Raw genomic sequence first — 14,085 nt, 5'->3', positions numbered from 1 at the left:
TCTAAATTGTGTCAAATCCAGCGTAATGGGATCCTGGGCCGGGACAAAGTCTCCTGGGCATTAGCAACACTACCGGTCAAGTCCAATAATGCTATTAATGAGTAAAGCTAATGTCAGTAAGTAACTCTGGCTGTGCATCCCTAATGAGATTATACGGAGATATGAAACAGATACTGTACATGAAAGTGTTACCATGGTGCGAGCCAACACGTATCTGAAGACGATCAGCAAATACTCTGGGAACACTGCACTTCAAAGGGCAGCCCGGTGGGGACAGCAGGTTTATTTTGCAATCAGCAGGGCCCTTCTCAGCATGACCAGCACAGCTCTCCAAATAGCTCAAGAGGGCTCAGAGGGGTGAAAAACGTGTCGGGCTCTGAACGAGGAGTAAAACTGAGCACGGCATTGGCAAGAATCCCAGCAGGGGGAACGCTTCCCTGAGCTCTTTGCACCCTGAAAAATCTTAGGGCAGTGCAGGGAAACCTCGTGCTGGTGGTCTCAGCTGCCCCAGCCCTCACATGAGCCCCTGCCCTGCCTCAGGCTCTGGAGCTGCAGCACAGCAGCATGCTGATCACGCAGCTCGTGACGGCAGATTAAATTAAAGCTGTAATGAGCAGAATGCAAATAGCTTTGGCAGCACAGGGGCATGAGACTGCTTCAGTGCCTTGTACGTTTGAGAAGAGAAAATAAGGATGGGGGTGAAGTCTGGCAGGCGTGAGGGCTGAAGGGCAGCCTCTGCCCTGGTCTGGCCCCAAATAACCATCGTTCAGCCACATACAGCAGCTGTCTCAGGGTGGTACCTTCCCAAGGGTTTCTCCAGGATGGGGATATCTTTGATCTAATTCTTGTCTCTCTGGTTTGGTTCACACCAGCTACAACAAGGACATGACCAGGATAAGAGGGTTCCTGCCTGCAGCCTGCCCTGAGGGGCTCAGGAGCAGAGAGGGCTCTGCACCCTGGGCTGATGCTGCTCTCTGGCCGCTGGGCAGGAGGTGATGATCTGTAACCCACCAAGGCTCCTGTGTCGCACAGGTTTTGTCTGAGAGCCCTCTAGGAGTTCGTGCATGGTCCCAGGGGTTTTATGAATGAAGCCCTTGTGCCCAGAGCAGTCCTGCCCTGTACTCACCAGCCAGCGGGCACGGCACCAGCTCCCCCTCGAGCCGCGACTCGATGTCTCCACCCGCACAAGTGTCCCCAGAGATCTTTCTGTAGCTGCAAACACACACAGTTTATTTCATGGAAACTCCTAACAAACCATCCTGTGCAGCCTGAATAGGCAGCAGTGTTTAATTGCAATGTATGTCCAAACATGCCAGTTGTTTACTGCCACTCGTGGGGCGTTTCCATTGTGTGGTTTGTGGCTGTTTGGGGTTTTTTAAACACCAATAGGATAAATACCAGCTTGTGGGAGATCAGGTTGCCCTCCCAAGTGCAGCACATACCCTCGAGTCTTCCTGTAGGTTGAGCCAACAGGGCAAGGGACTGGTGGGTCATAGGGTTTCCCAGCAAATTCAGGGTCAGGAACACAAACTTCTAATGATAAATCATCGCTCAGTTTAAAGCCAAAATCACTGCAAGGAGAAGAAAGGTGTAAGGAGGGGACAGGGAGAAGGAAAAAATGCAGCCATGCTATACTATTACTCTGCTCTATTTTTGCACAGAGTTTTTAAGCACCCAAAGTGTCTCAGAAGGCCGTTCACTTATGATCAGCATTTAGCTGCATATGATTTCTCAGAGCCAGACAGGACGTTTCAAGAACATTTTGCAAATAAGCTTGCCAGTGCCTGGGCAGGCTGGGGAAGGTGAGGCAGCAAGGCAGGGCTGAGCCAGAGTGCTCTGAAAACCTGGCTGCAAGCCCCAGTTCTCCTGGCTGGCTTAGGTCACTGCTCTGTCTCTTGGCTTGTGCTGTTGGTAAAAAGGGAGTTACAGTGCGGCTGTTCCTTGGAAAACGCTGTGGAAGGGGTTGTGTCAATCTGATTTTGCAGGGAGCTGCGATTCCAAGGCAGGGATTGGATCCCACCAGGCCTTATTCTCAGCCTGCTCATGGTGAGCCAGACTTAGGCTCTGTCTGGGCATCAGACAGGCAGATCTGGGCTCGAGCAGTCTGGTGTGAGCCCCACTGAAAGCCCAGTCCCTGAAAAGCAGTTCACTTTCTAACCCCAAACCTTTGCACCACATTGCCAGAGCGTGTTTCCTAACCCAGTGCCAGTAATGTGCAAATTGCAGACAAAGTGATACAGCAGGGCCAGCTGCATCCCTGGGGCTGAAGGGTCACAAAGGTTTTTGGTGGAGGATCTCTGGATGTGATGGGAAATTGTCCACCATCATTTGAAAGGTGAGGGAGTAACGATACTTTCCTGTTCCAGGGAACCTTTCAGAGGCTCCCAATAGGTTGTAAAGACATTAATTAAGTCTCACACCGTACCATTAATGAAAGGATGTTTTCAGTCCTTGCAGTTTCCTCCTTGCTATAAAATGAAGCAGCGACACTCAGAGCCACGTAAATTGGATGTTTGTTCACTCTGAGCGATTGGTCACAGATAACTTATCTCAGACTTACAACCCAGATTAAATGAAATTAATTGGTATTTACCATTCAAAGTCTTCCCTCGTGCAGGAGCAGTTGGAGACCATGACAGGCCTGTCAAAATCCTCTCCATTGAAACAGGTGGCATGAGGAGTCCTCCTCTTGAACACGGTTTTATGCCCCAGTAAACATTCATTGCCTCGCTCATCGGAGGGTGACCACAGCTTGTAGTCATTCTCTGTGCAAGGGACCCCTAAGAGAAGAAACAAGGTTGGGGTATGGAAAGGTGCAGTCCCTGCAGCCCCTCAGCCAAATAAGCCAAAAGTGTGGGAATCCTGGAGCTGCCACATCTTCAACCCCACACCTTGTTTTAAAGCAGTCTCTTGGAAAAACACTCTTAATTTTAGCTCCCCCAGGAGGGCAGGCATCCAACCCCACACCACAGTAATGCCCTTCCCTTCCCTCTCTGCCCTCCCCTGTCACAAAATAATAGAATTCCCCCAATCTGCAAGGCTCTAGCCCAGTCCCAAAGGAAAAGGCAAAGCCAAGAGCATTCCAGCTCGGAGCGTGCAGCGGCACGCGGTGACAGGAGGCAACAAGCAGCTCTGTGGCAGTGACAGTGAATCTGTGACGCCTCATTTAAATGGAGTCATTCTGGTTACCAAACAGATCCGTTCCCAACAAAACGTCAGGGGAATCAGTTATAAATTTTAGTCAAGTAAATTCCTCTGCTGGGTTTAACTGCGCTTTGATTAAAATGCTGCCTCGCAATCAAAGCTGAAATGGGTTATAAAACATTCATAGGCATAAGCCTTCAGAAGGAATTTTTCTTTTTTTTTTTTCCCTTTTTCCTGTTTGACAAACTCCTCAGTGAGGAGGGAAGGGATACGGGGAGAGCACAGGGAATAAGAGTGATGCCTTCAGCAGCAGTGACACGAGGGACAGAGAGCACTCGAGCACGGATGGTGGTGCCACAGCCCCTCCGGACACAGCCATCATCAGCAGTGGCTCTGTCACCTGTCCCCTTACCCAGCACATCCGTGGTGTTGATCTGCAGGATCAGCCAGCTGTGGCCATTCTCTTTGTAGGAGCCAAAGATGGTGAATATGGTGCTTTTCTCCCCCGGCTCGGTGAGCAGCCCGTACACAAACACCGGCTTCTCCGAGAACGTGAACACCTTCCAGGTCTCCCCTTCGTTTGTGCTGTACCTGCGGAAAGAAGGTTGGGAGAGGTGCCAGGGGCATTTCCTGCCTGCTGCAGGGCACTCTCTCCCATCCCCAGGCTGAGCACCAGGAGCAATCCCTGTGCCCTGACACTCACTTGAGCTGGTCGGTCTCGGTGCCCTGAGCGATGGCCACGAGAATGCCCCCGTGGTCACCCCAGGTGTAGTAGTGGGGTCCAGACAGTGCCTGGAAGAGAAACAGTGCTGAGGGGTGATCAGAGATGTGCTGAGCTAAGGGGAAATGGCTGGAAAGTGTGCTTTGTCAGAAAAACACCTCCTGACCTGAGCTGATGTTTCAACCTGGGCCAAACCAAGTGTCTGGAGGCACCAGAGACTGAAGTGTTTATGGGACAACATCTGCAGATGAGAGCAGCCAGCCCAGTTTCCCTAAGAGCTGAGTGTGAGAGCTGCACTGAGCCCTGGACTCTGCTCCTCCAGCACTGGGTGCAGGGAAAGAATCAATGGAAGAAGTGCCATGACATGAAACCAGAGTCCATCGCTCCCCCTCATTTGTCATGTCTGAGAGGCTTTCCCAGCACTTGGCAGCGGCTCAATACCTTCTCAAACTGCAGAGAAATGTTGGTTCTTGTGCTGTGGAAGGTCTTCTGAATGTTCAGACAGAAGTAGGGCCATGGCAAGCAGAAACAAGCCCTGGAGACAATTCATACATCCCTCCCGTGGAAAGGAACTCGTATTTCATGCTCACCTCCACCACAAAACCACCTTTGGTTTCCTATCCAGTGCAACTCTGGGTGAAAACAGGCAGCATGTCCATGCCTGACTCTGCTCACAGGACGTGCTGTCATGCTTGGGGACATTCTTACACAGGGCACTGGATGTATTGTTTCTTTCTTCTCTGTGCTGTGGGACCACACCAGTGATGTGGAGAGCAATGAGCTGCTGCTTGCCAAAGCTGGGGGGAAGGAGCTGTGTTGCTGCTTCTCAGCTGAGGAACTCCAGTGCTGGGTCATTCTGCACCTTTGCTCAGGATACAAAGGGCCCAGATCAATGAGGGGCTTGGTGCTGCTCCCTGCGGGTCAGCGCTTCCTCGGCACGTTTGAATTGTTCTTCAAGGCAATCCTTTTGAGCCAGGGGAGGCTGGCACCTGAAAGTCTTAGTTTTGGATACCCAACTGCAAGGGTCCCCACGGCTGCTCCCCACAGGATTCTGGAGAACCACGGTCACTTTGGCAGCAGCCAGACCCGTGGTGTGTCCCAGACCTCACCCAGACCACACGGCACTTGCAGGAGGAGAAGGAGGCTGCTTAATTCCCAGGATTAAATAGCTTGCAGATGTTGAAATACCACATTACACTGGCTGCAGAGTGCACAGGCAGACCACAAATACTGCCACAAACCAGAATATCCACTCAGTAAACAGAATCAAACTCCCCATAAACCGAGGGCAACATCCCGTTTTTCTGGAAGGCGCCGGAGCCTCTCCAGACACTCTCACATACAAAGTCCTTGCTGGCAGCCCCATCTAAAACAGGCCAGATGACCCACACTGAGGGCAAATCCTGCCAGCTGAAAGGGAGAAATAGAGGAGAGAGCTTTCCTGCTTTTAAATCCACCACCTACACCAAGAGGTTCACCTTCAACCAACCCACGCCTGGTCCTTCATCTAAACACCACTTTGTCTGGTTTTAAGGAATATTCAGCACCTTCCAGCTCTTGGATTCACATGGAGGTCACCTTTAATCTCGTTTAAGTTTATTGCTGCCAACATTCTACTTGCTCCACCACCACCTTGGCTGATCTGGTGAGCCTAAGAGCAGCCTTACCTCTCTCCACCTTGCTCCAGCACTGCTTGAGACATAGACATTGGTTTTCCTTGCCATGTTCTTGCCAACGGAGCCTAGGAAAATGGGAGAAATCATTCTTCTTGAGGAATGCAAAGTGATTGCTAAAAATGAAGCCAGACACCTCCAAAACTATTTTTATCTCTGATTAAGGAGCTGATTTTTCACACTATAAATTAATCCCTTCCAAAGCAAATTATTTTAAATACTATTACACGGTTTTAAAAGCAGATGGGGAAAAAACCCATGGCTGTAAACATGATTAAACAGAAATGTGTGTGTTCTTCAGTAAAAGAGCGAGACAAACAGGAATTTCTGAATCTTCAAGGAACCCTTCACGTGGATCAGGGAAGAGGATCAGAACAGAGCAGGTTTCTCACGTCACTGTGCTGCAGTAAAATGTTCACACTGTAATTACTGGATGGGGACTGCAGCAGAGAAAGGACAGCAAAATGCACAATTTAATTGCATTTTAGAACCTGCTTGTACAAACTGGATGCTGCCAAGTTCCTCGTGTCCTGACAACAACCAACCCCAAGCCAAGGGAAGGGGAGAGGTACCGGTGGCGATGATCAGTCCTGGTGCTGACTCCTTGGAGAGAATGGGCATCCTGCGGAGCTGGAAATTCAGCAGCTGGCTCAGGCGCTGGGCCAGGTGGAGAGAGCAGCCTTGGGAAAGCTGGGAAAGCAAACCACAGTGGCATTAACCTCCTTCCCACACTTGCCCGTGCCCTCGTTCCATGCAGTCACGGAATCACTGTGTGAGCAGTCAAAGAATCACAGGATGTGTTGAGTTGGAAGGGACCCACAAGGATCACTAAATTCAGTTCCTAGTCCTGCACAGAAGCATTCCCAACAGTCACACCCTGTGCCTGAGAGAATCATCCAAACCCTCCTGGAGCTCTGGCAGCCTTGGGGCTGTGCCCACTGCCCTGGGGAGCCTGGGCAGTGCCCAACCAGCCTCTGGGGGAAGAACCTTTTCCTGAGATCCAACCTGACCCTGCCCTGACACAGCTCCAGCCATTCCCTGGGTGCTGTCCCTGGTGCCCCCAGAGTAGAGCTCAGTGCCTGCCCTCCTCTGCCCCTGCCCAGGAAGGTGGAACTGCAGTGAGGTCTCCCCTCAGTCTCCTCTTCTCCAGCTGAACACACCAAGTGCCCTCAGTGTCCTCACTCGGCTTCAAATCAAGGCCCTTCCCCATCCTCGTTGCCTCCTTTGGGGACACTCTCTAATGGCTCGACCCTTTCCTTCCATTGTGTCCCCCCAAACTGCCCCAGTGTTGCAGGTGAGGCCACCCCAGGGCAGAGCAGAGAGGGACAATCCCCTCCCTGGTCCGGCCCCCAGGACAGGCTTGGTCCTCCTGGCTGCCAGGGCACTGCTGGCTCAGGGCCAACTGGGCACCCACCAGCACCCCCAGGGCCCTTTCCCGGCACTGCTTTCCAGCCTCTCATTCCCCACTCTGTCCATCCATCCCAGGTGCACTCTCCTCTTGGAAAGGACTCCGTGGTGGGATTGATCCTTCAGCCTCTTTGGAAGGTCGCAGAGCACCTCTGAGATCACCAGGCCCGACCACCAACCCCGCGCCGCCACCACGACCTCCACCAAACCACCTCCCCGAGGGCCCTTCTGCCCGCTTTTTTTTGGAGGGGGGGGGGGATTTACCACCCCTGTGGTACCTGGCAGTCGATGTGCTCCCCGTAGTGTGTCTGTGCCGGGGGCTGCAGCAGCTCCCAGGTGCCACCCTTGTCGAAGGTGATGACGGAGCGCATGTTCTCCTCGCTGAAGGAGCCATTGAGCAGCGTGGCGATGTACACGCCCCGCACGCCCTCCACGCGGTGGAAGTCTGCGAAGGGCTCGTTGGCAAAGTACCTGGGGGGAAACCATAAACCAGCCTCTGTGTGTCTGGGGAGCTGTCGGCTCTTCCATCGAACACAGCCAGAAATGACACAGCCCTTGGCCAACGTTCTCGGGGTGTGTCCCACGTTACCTGACCAAGGTGTCACTCCCAGCTCCCCCCGGGCTGTAGTAGAGCACGTTTTCTAGAGACAGGGAGAACTTCAGGCCTTCTGCCTCCGAGATGTAGAGGTTGGTCCTGTTGTTGTCGTGGCTGACACACACAAACACCTGGTCCTCCGAGGCATCAGCAACATAATATTCCTTTGGGACATAAATAACAGGCTTCATTTGTGTGTGCAGAGAGGCAGGGTTTAGTTTCCTCTTCCCTAGCTGAAAGCACTCTGCCCCCACCCTTTGGTATTTTTTCCACTCAACAAGTAGAAAATCTTCACTTTGCTTTTCTCTTTCGTGTTTCTCCCACAGTGATTCCTGTCCTCTGCCCTGCACAACCCACTGGCAAAGCCCCCCAGAAGCAGCACTGGGAGCAAAGCCCCACCAGTGATGGATCTGTCTGCCTGGACCCATTGAGGCTGGGGTGCCAAACTGCTCTGTCTGACACCAAGAACTTCCTTCTCGTGCCCTTCTTCATCCTCACCAGCCTGGGGACACCTCAGCATATCTGGATCATGGATCACAGACCCTTTGCAAAGCCTGTCTGTCCCCTGGGCATCCTCCCCCTGCAGAGAATTGGATGCCACAGGCCGTGCCAGAGGAGCCAGAGCGTGCTCAGTGAGCTTGCACCCCACACCATGGGAGGAGGTAAGGTCCTCAAAAGCAGAGTCAGAGCAGTGGGATCAGCCCCTCTCTGGGTATCTGGGCTTTGCTATGCCAGCCTCCACCCCCAGTGCTGGAGGAAGCTGGCTGACTGTCCAAGTACTCCATGTAAACCACACAATCCCCCTGACATGAGCTTTCCCTCAGCCAAACCCCCCAGCAGGGTTATATGAGGTCCCTTCCCACTCCTGCAGTGTCTGGTGAAAGGCAGCAAACTGCTGCTGATATTGGAGGGTGTCCTTGGCACGGGAGGGAGAGAGGAGGCTGCTCAGAAAGCACCACTTACCTTAATTGGATGCTTGGTAACGAACTGTGCCACGCGCATCGGCTTGCGGTTGAAGGAAACCCAGAGCTGGACTGAGGGTGGCTCTGAGCTGCCAAGCAAACGCTGTGCAGAGCACAGGGATGTGTTAGGAGTGCCTCTCATCCCCCAAATCCCCCTTATTTCCAGAGACTGCAACAACCCAGTGCCCAGGGCTTCCCTTTCCCTGCACGAGGCTGAAGCGTGGCAGCCGCTGGGACCGACGATGGGAGCAGCGCTCCCCGCTCAGGGTTTAAACTGCCACAGCCAGTGCTCAGCAAGGAGGCAAACTGCCCTTTCTGCTCAGTCAGGTGGGGGTGAGGAGGCTGGTTTTAATTCCTCCTTTTTCTGCAGAGCAGCCTGTTCTTTCCTTCCTTTTTTTTAAAAAAAAGATTTGCACAAAATGAAAGGTGCCAGCGCGATTCCAAAAGAGCAAAAAGCTGGGGGGCAACCTATTTCGTACAGGATGGCAGTGGTAAGAACCTAAACCCAGATTTAGGCTCCAAAAATAAGCGGCCTGGTTTCTCCCAGGCTCTGTATCACTAAGCAACCGTGCCTCCCACGGAAAGGAGCAGAAGTCAGAGCCCTGGGAGCCTCTGCCACCCAGCCTGTCCTTTCCCCAGGGCTGCTCCTGCTGCAGCAAGTGCTTGAGGCAAGTGCCTGACTTCAGACCTGAGACTGTAATTTCCAACTCAGGGGGTTGCAGCCAGCCTCCTCTGTCTCAGTGTTCCCAACCAGTCTTGCCTTGGGTGATTTTACTGATGTTTAGTGTAACACCAGTCATTAGAGCTGCAGGGGAAAGCAGGACGTGCTTCCCCCTGCGACCCCTGAGTGCTCCAGAAGCAGAAAAAGCTCCAAAGAACCCCCAAACTGAGTTCAAACTCGCCTTGTGCTGCCTGCGAGCCCAGAGGCTTCTCTGCAGAGACACAAACCACCTCCAGCGTTTCACCCAACACCACCAACAAGCCCAGATAAAATCTCCTGCAAACCACAGACCGGGCACAGAGCCAAGGGGCCAGGCCCTGGGAGTTACAGGCTGTACTACCTGCAAGAGAGACTCCTGAGAAACTGAAATTGCTCTGCAAACACGTCCCCCTGCCAGTGCTGGGCACCACTGTGCCCGCTCAGGTGGCTGGAGGTGACACTGCCTAGGAAACTCGGTGTGGTTCTGCAAGCAGTCACCCCTAAACAGAAAAGGTTCCTTCTTTAAACACTCAGGGGTGGAAAGCAACCCTAGAAAACTGCTCCTTGAATTCTAGAAGGATCAGGACTTTATCCCTCTGTCGTTGCGTTTCTGATCATCTAGAAAGGAGCTGCCCTCAGAGAGAGCACAAACACCTTCTTGCTTTCCTTTCAGGTTTGTCTGAAACTGGTCAAGAACTGTAAAAACTCATTCACATCCTCTTTTCTTAGGAAAGCAAACTGGAAATCCAGCTTTCTTTCCAGGCTGCAGCACATTAGGCTACTTGGACCCAGTCCACGTTTGATGGTAATCTTCTCTGACAAGCGGCCTCCCAACCACGGAGCTGCTGAGCCACATCCCCCCTTCCCCTGCCACCCCCACCCCAAACATCCTTCCCAGGCATCCTGTGGTTTTTCCCCGGGTCCCAGCACTTTGCAGGCTGACCTACTTCTCTGCCCAGGCTGCCAGGAGGCAGGAGCATGGAAACCCCATTGCTTCGAGTGCCAGGGGCAGGCACTGCTTTGTCCATGGCAGTGCAAGCCTGGGGGGGGGGATGGTAGCTGCAGGCAGCCTGGTGACACCTCTGTGACAAGCCAAACGTGAGGTCTGAAAGCTGTGAGGTGCAGCATAAGCAGCATCACCCCCTGGCAGACGCTCTTGCCCCGCTGTGGCCACAGTAGTTCTGTACCAAATCACCAGCCCTCCCCCTCAGCAGTGAATTCCTCACGTCACACTCACCACAGACTTGGTTGCAAACATGTATTTGTCCCTGAGCTGGAAGTCTTCCACGTCTTCCAGGATTATCTCCTTGTTTTCCCGGCTCTGGAAGAAGTCGGTGCTGCGGATGACGGTGGAAGCCCCCGAGGGCTCGTGCCGCTCGATGTACACCGTGTTGGGCTTGTCGTAGGGCTCAACCCCCCTGGGGAGGACAAACGAGGTGGTGGTGGTACCTCTGTGCTCACAGAGTGATGCAGAAGGCAGTGGGTGTCCTCTTTCCAGAGGGGAACGTGCAGCACCCCTGGGTGTCTGCGTGGGTGGCTGTCCCTTGTCACCCCACAGTGCCACATCCCCACAGCGCAGGGTCCCTGCTGGGTGAGGGGAGCAGGGGGCAGGGCTGGAGCATGCCTTGGTGCCTGGTTCCTTGGTTTGCACGGGGCAGCAAATGAGGCAGGAGGTGAGGAATGAGAGGAGACAGGAGCTGGGGGTACACGGGTGGGATACATACCATGAAAAGGATTTCACGTGTTCCTGAATCATTATCCAGGTCCGGCCAAAATCGTCTGATTTCCAGAGCTGCAATGACAAAGGTGGGATTTGAAATGTCATCTGCAATGACAAAGATGCCAGTGGGACTGGGACACAAACAGACCCAACCTTTTAAGACACCCAATCTCAGGCAGGGGAGACCTGCATCCATCCATCACTACTCTCATGACTTCTCTTTCTGTGGCAGCTCCTGGAGCAGCAGCAACCTTTCTAGCAGCAGCAGAATAACCCAAACAGGAAAAAACTGTCCTTTAGCCTGTCCAGAAGGATTTCCCACTGTCTCTTGACCCCACCTGGTTTTACAGTAACTCAGAAATAAAATTAACTTGCTATAATGTCCTTGTGGAGTGCGATGGCAAGGGGAAATATCTGGGCAGAGCTCACACCCCCCTCAGAGGTGAGAAACCCCCAAGCAGAGCGACATGCTGCTGCTGCAAATCTGCAAGCATCAGGAATGTCAAGGTCAAGAGGAGTGATAGGATCTTTTTCTTTTCCTTCTGCCCAGCTCTGACATCCCTGGATGCCTGGAAGGCATCCCAGCAGCACCCTGCTATGACCAGACTGGAAACAGCACAGACTGTGTGTGTTTTACCCTGGTTCTTTCACCTCCAGGTTTTCCTTATGCTGCCTGTGTCTACCTGAAGGTGCTGTAACTATTTACAGTCTTTAGCCAATAGCTCCAGGGAAAACAGACGTGTTTGTATTCAGGAAGCAGTTTGTTATGCCAGGTCCAAAGCCAAACCACATGCCCACATGAAACACTGCAGAGGTCATCCTGCCTCGGCTGCCAGAGCTCTGGGGAGACTTATGACCATGAGAAGTGGGGTGATAACACAGTCAGGAGCAATGTGGATGAAGGAGCAGAATGAGAGAAGGAAAAGGGATGGGAAATAAGGCAACCACCCTGCAGGTACTCTATCCTCGCTGCTCCAGAGCTCAGGAACCAGAGAGACTGCAGGGAAGGGGGTGTCCTGGTCAATCTGGGACAGCTCTGCAGGCACCAATCTGAGATCAGAGTCCCTGAACGGCCAAAGCATGAACCCACATGGCCCTGGCACAAGGCAGGGTGACCCTCAGCTGGGGGGGAAGTGACAGGCCAGGGGAATGTCACAGCAGGGCGGAGGCAGGATGCCGGTTTCCCACCTCAGCAGAAGTGCTCACCTGTTTTTTAGGATGAGACCTGTCGAAGCCCAGGAGGAGGTTGGGGTTCCTGCTGTGCAGGAGGAGATCAGCTGCTCTGAAGGGAATGGAGAAGCCCTGAACTGTGTTGCAGAAGTCGGTGGTGATCCAGAGGTACGGGGCGAAGGCGTCCACGAAGATATACTGGGAGTGGAGGAGCAGACAAGGAAGAGGGAAAGCAGGAGGTCAGAGCAGTAATCACACCAGCAGCCACAAAGGTACACACCCCAGGGGAGCCTTTGGGAGGGCAAAGTGTGGAGAAGAAGGATTTGGCTGTCCCAGGTGCCACATCCCCCTCACCCTCTTGTTGTCGGCCGGGCTGTGGTAGAACTGGGCGATGGCCACCTCGCTGCTGTTCCCCCCCTCGAAGCTGAACCTCTCCGAAATCTTCTTAAAGCTCTTCCCGTAGTCGTAAGACACGTAAACCTGCAGTGGAGAAGCCCCAGAGTGAGGAGTGCAAAGTTCTGGTTTCCCTTCTGGCAGATTTGGTAAAAAAATCATCAAACTACAAGGCGGGGGAGCCTTAGAGATTGCCTGAGCCTGCTTTGAACCCACGGGGCAACACAGAAGATGTGGAATTATTTATTTTGTGCCTCTGAACTCAAACTCATGGGCCTTTCTTTTGTTTCAGCAGGTCAGGCTGAAGCTCAGCAGCCACCACCACCCTGCCTGGCCCAGAAGGTGCCCCAGGCTGTGTTACTCACATCGCTGTTTTTGGGACCCAGCAAAGACAGGCTGTCTCTGGCCAAGGCCACGATCACGTTGCTCTTCTCTCCTGCCCAGTGGACGACCATCTGATTGTGGGAATCGTTGAGGTTGACCTGCAATGCCAAGGAAAAGGGCACCCTGAGCCACAGCCTCATTCACAGGGACCCTCAGAGAGCAAACCCCCGCTTGGAAAACACACAGACTTTGGGGAAACTCATTCAAAGCAGCATCTCTCCCGGACATGTTGGCAGGATGTGCCTAATAAGGTTAGTTTTCCCTTTATTCTTCCTCAGAGAAACAGGATTTGCGGGATGATGAGAATGAAAACTGAAACCAAGGGCTGAGAAGTGTTTTCAAATCCAGGCTGATGAGGTAAAAGTGCCACAGGGAAACAAAGTCTCTTCTCTCTGGTGACCAGGGACAGGACCCGAGGGAATGACTGGAGTTGTGTCAGGGCAGGTTTAGGCTGGATATCAGGAAAAGCTTCTTCTCCGAGAGGGTGGTTGGGCACTGACCAGGCTCCCCAGGGCAGTGGGCACAGCCCCAAGGCTGCCAGAGCTCCAGGAGAGTTTGGACAAGGCTCTCAGGGACAGGGGGACACTGTTGGGGTGCCTGTGCAGGGCCAGGAGCTGGACTTGATCTTTGTGTGTCCCTCCCAACTCAGGATACTCTGTGATTCCACCCTGTGTTTCCAGCACACACACAGCCCTGCGTGACCCCGTTATTCCCGGGTGTGTTGTTTCTGGCAGGGCTGTGACAGCTCTGGCCCCAAAGGGCTGGTTTCTACGGGGAAGCTCTGACAGCATCACCACAGTGGGAGCTGGAGGTGCAGGGCAAACCCTCAGGGACTGTCACCAGCAGGCAGCAGGGACAGCCAAGCCTTGCTGGAAAAGCAGCTCAGCAGCGGCCGCAGCTCGGTGCCCCGGCCCCTGGAGCAGAGGACGTGCGTGCCTGAGCCCTCGCACACACCACGGCTCAGCTGATGGCTGGTAACCCCTGAGCTCAGGGCCCTGGGAAGCTGTAAAAATACAGGGATAAGCCCTTCTTAGGCTCGATGCCCTGCGGCTCCCGCTGACCCCGCGATCAGCAAGGAGCGTAGTAAGGGGCTGCTTCAACCTCCGCCAGCGCCCGAGTGAAACACTTGGGAAAAACAAGGTCTTTATTCTAGAAAAAGGGGGGCAAGGCAAAGCAGGAGCCCCCAAATCCCTCTTATGCAATAGGCTCACGTAAG

The 14,085-nt window shown here is 53.4% G+C and overlaps 1 protein-coding gene across 2 annotated transcripts in view; it reads right to left on the bottom strand.

Moving 5' to 3' along the window:
• SORL1 (sortilin related receptor 1) overlaps nt 1-14,085 on the bottom strand; it is a 48,924-nt gene that overhangs the window by 27,450 nt on the left and 7,389 nt on the right. For both annotated transcript variants that reach the window (XM_027655490.1, XM_027655491.1), the window contains exons 2-16: nt 12,851-12,967; nt 12,447-12,572; nt 12,129-12,290; nt 10,927-10,994; nt 10,440-10,620; nt 8,504-8,605; nt 7,535-7,704; nt 7,224-7,416; nt 6,111-6,228; nt 5,533-5,606; nt 3,848-3,936; nt 3,557-3,735; nt 2,594-2,780; nt 1,443-1,571; nt 1,127-1,212 (exon numbers count right to left, since the gene is read on the bottom strand). In XM_027655490.1, coding sequence (XP_027511291.1) covers nt 1,127-1,212; nt 1,443-1,571; nt 2,594-2,780; nt 3,557-3,735; nt 3,848-3,936; nt 5,533-5,606; nt 6,111-6,228; nt 7,224-7,416; nt 7,535-7,704; nt 8,504-8,605; nt 10,440-10,620; nt 10,927-10,994; nt 12,129-12,290; nt 12,447-12,572; nt 12,851-12,940 — 1,954 coding nt within the window. In that variant the 5' untranslated portion in view covers nt 12,941-12,967. The remainder of the gene's footprint in view (nt 1-1,126; nt 1,213-1,442; nt 1,572-2,593; nt 2,781-3,556; nt 3,736-3,847; nt 3,937-5,532; nt 5,607-6,110; nt 6,229-7,223; nt 7,417-7,534; nt 7,705-8,503; nt 8,606-10,439; nt 10,621-10,926; nt 10,995-12,128; nt 12,291-12,446; nt 12,573-12,850; nt 12,968-14,085) is intronic.

Source organism: Corapipo altera, unplaced genomic scaffold (assembly GCF_003945725.1).
Source record: "Corapipo altera isolate COAL_440 unplaced genomic scaffold, ASM394572v1 71, whole genome shotgun sequence".
NCBI lineage: Eukaryota > Metazoa > Chordata > Aves > Passeriformes > Pipridae > Corapipo > Corapipo altera.
This window is presented reverse-complemented; position numbering and strand designations above follow the sequence as displayed.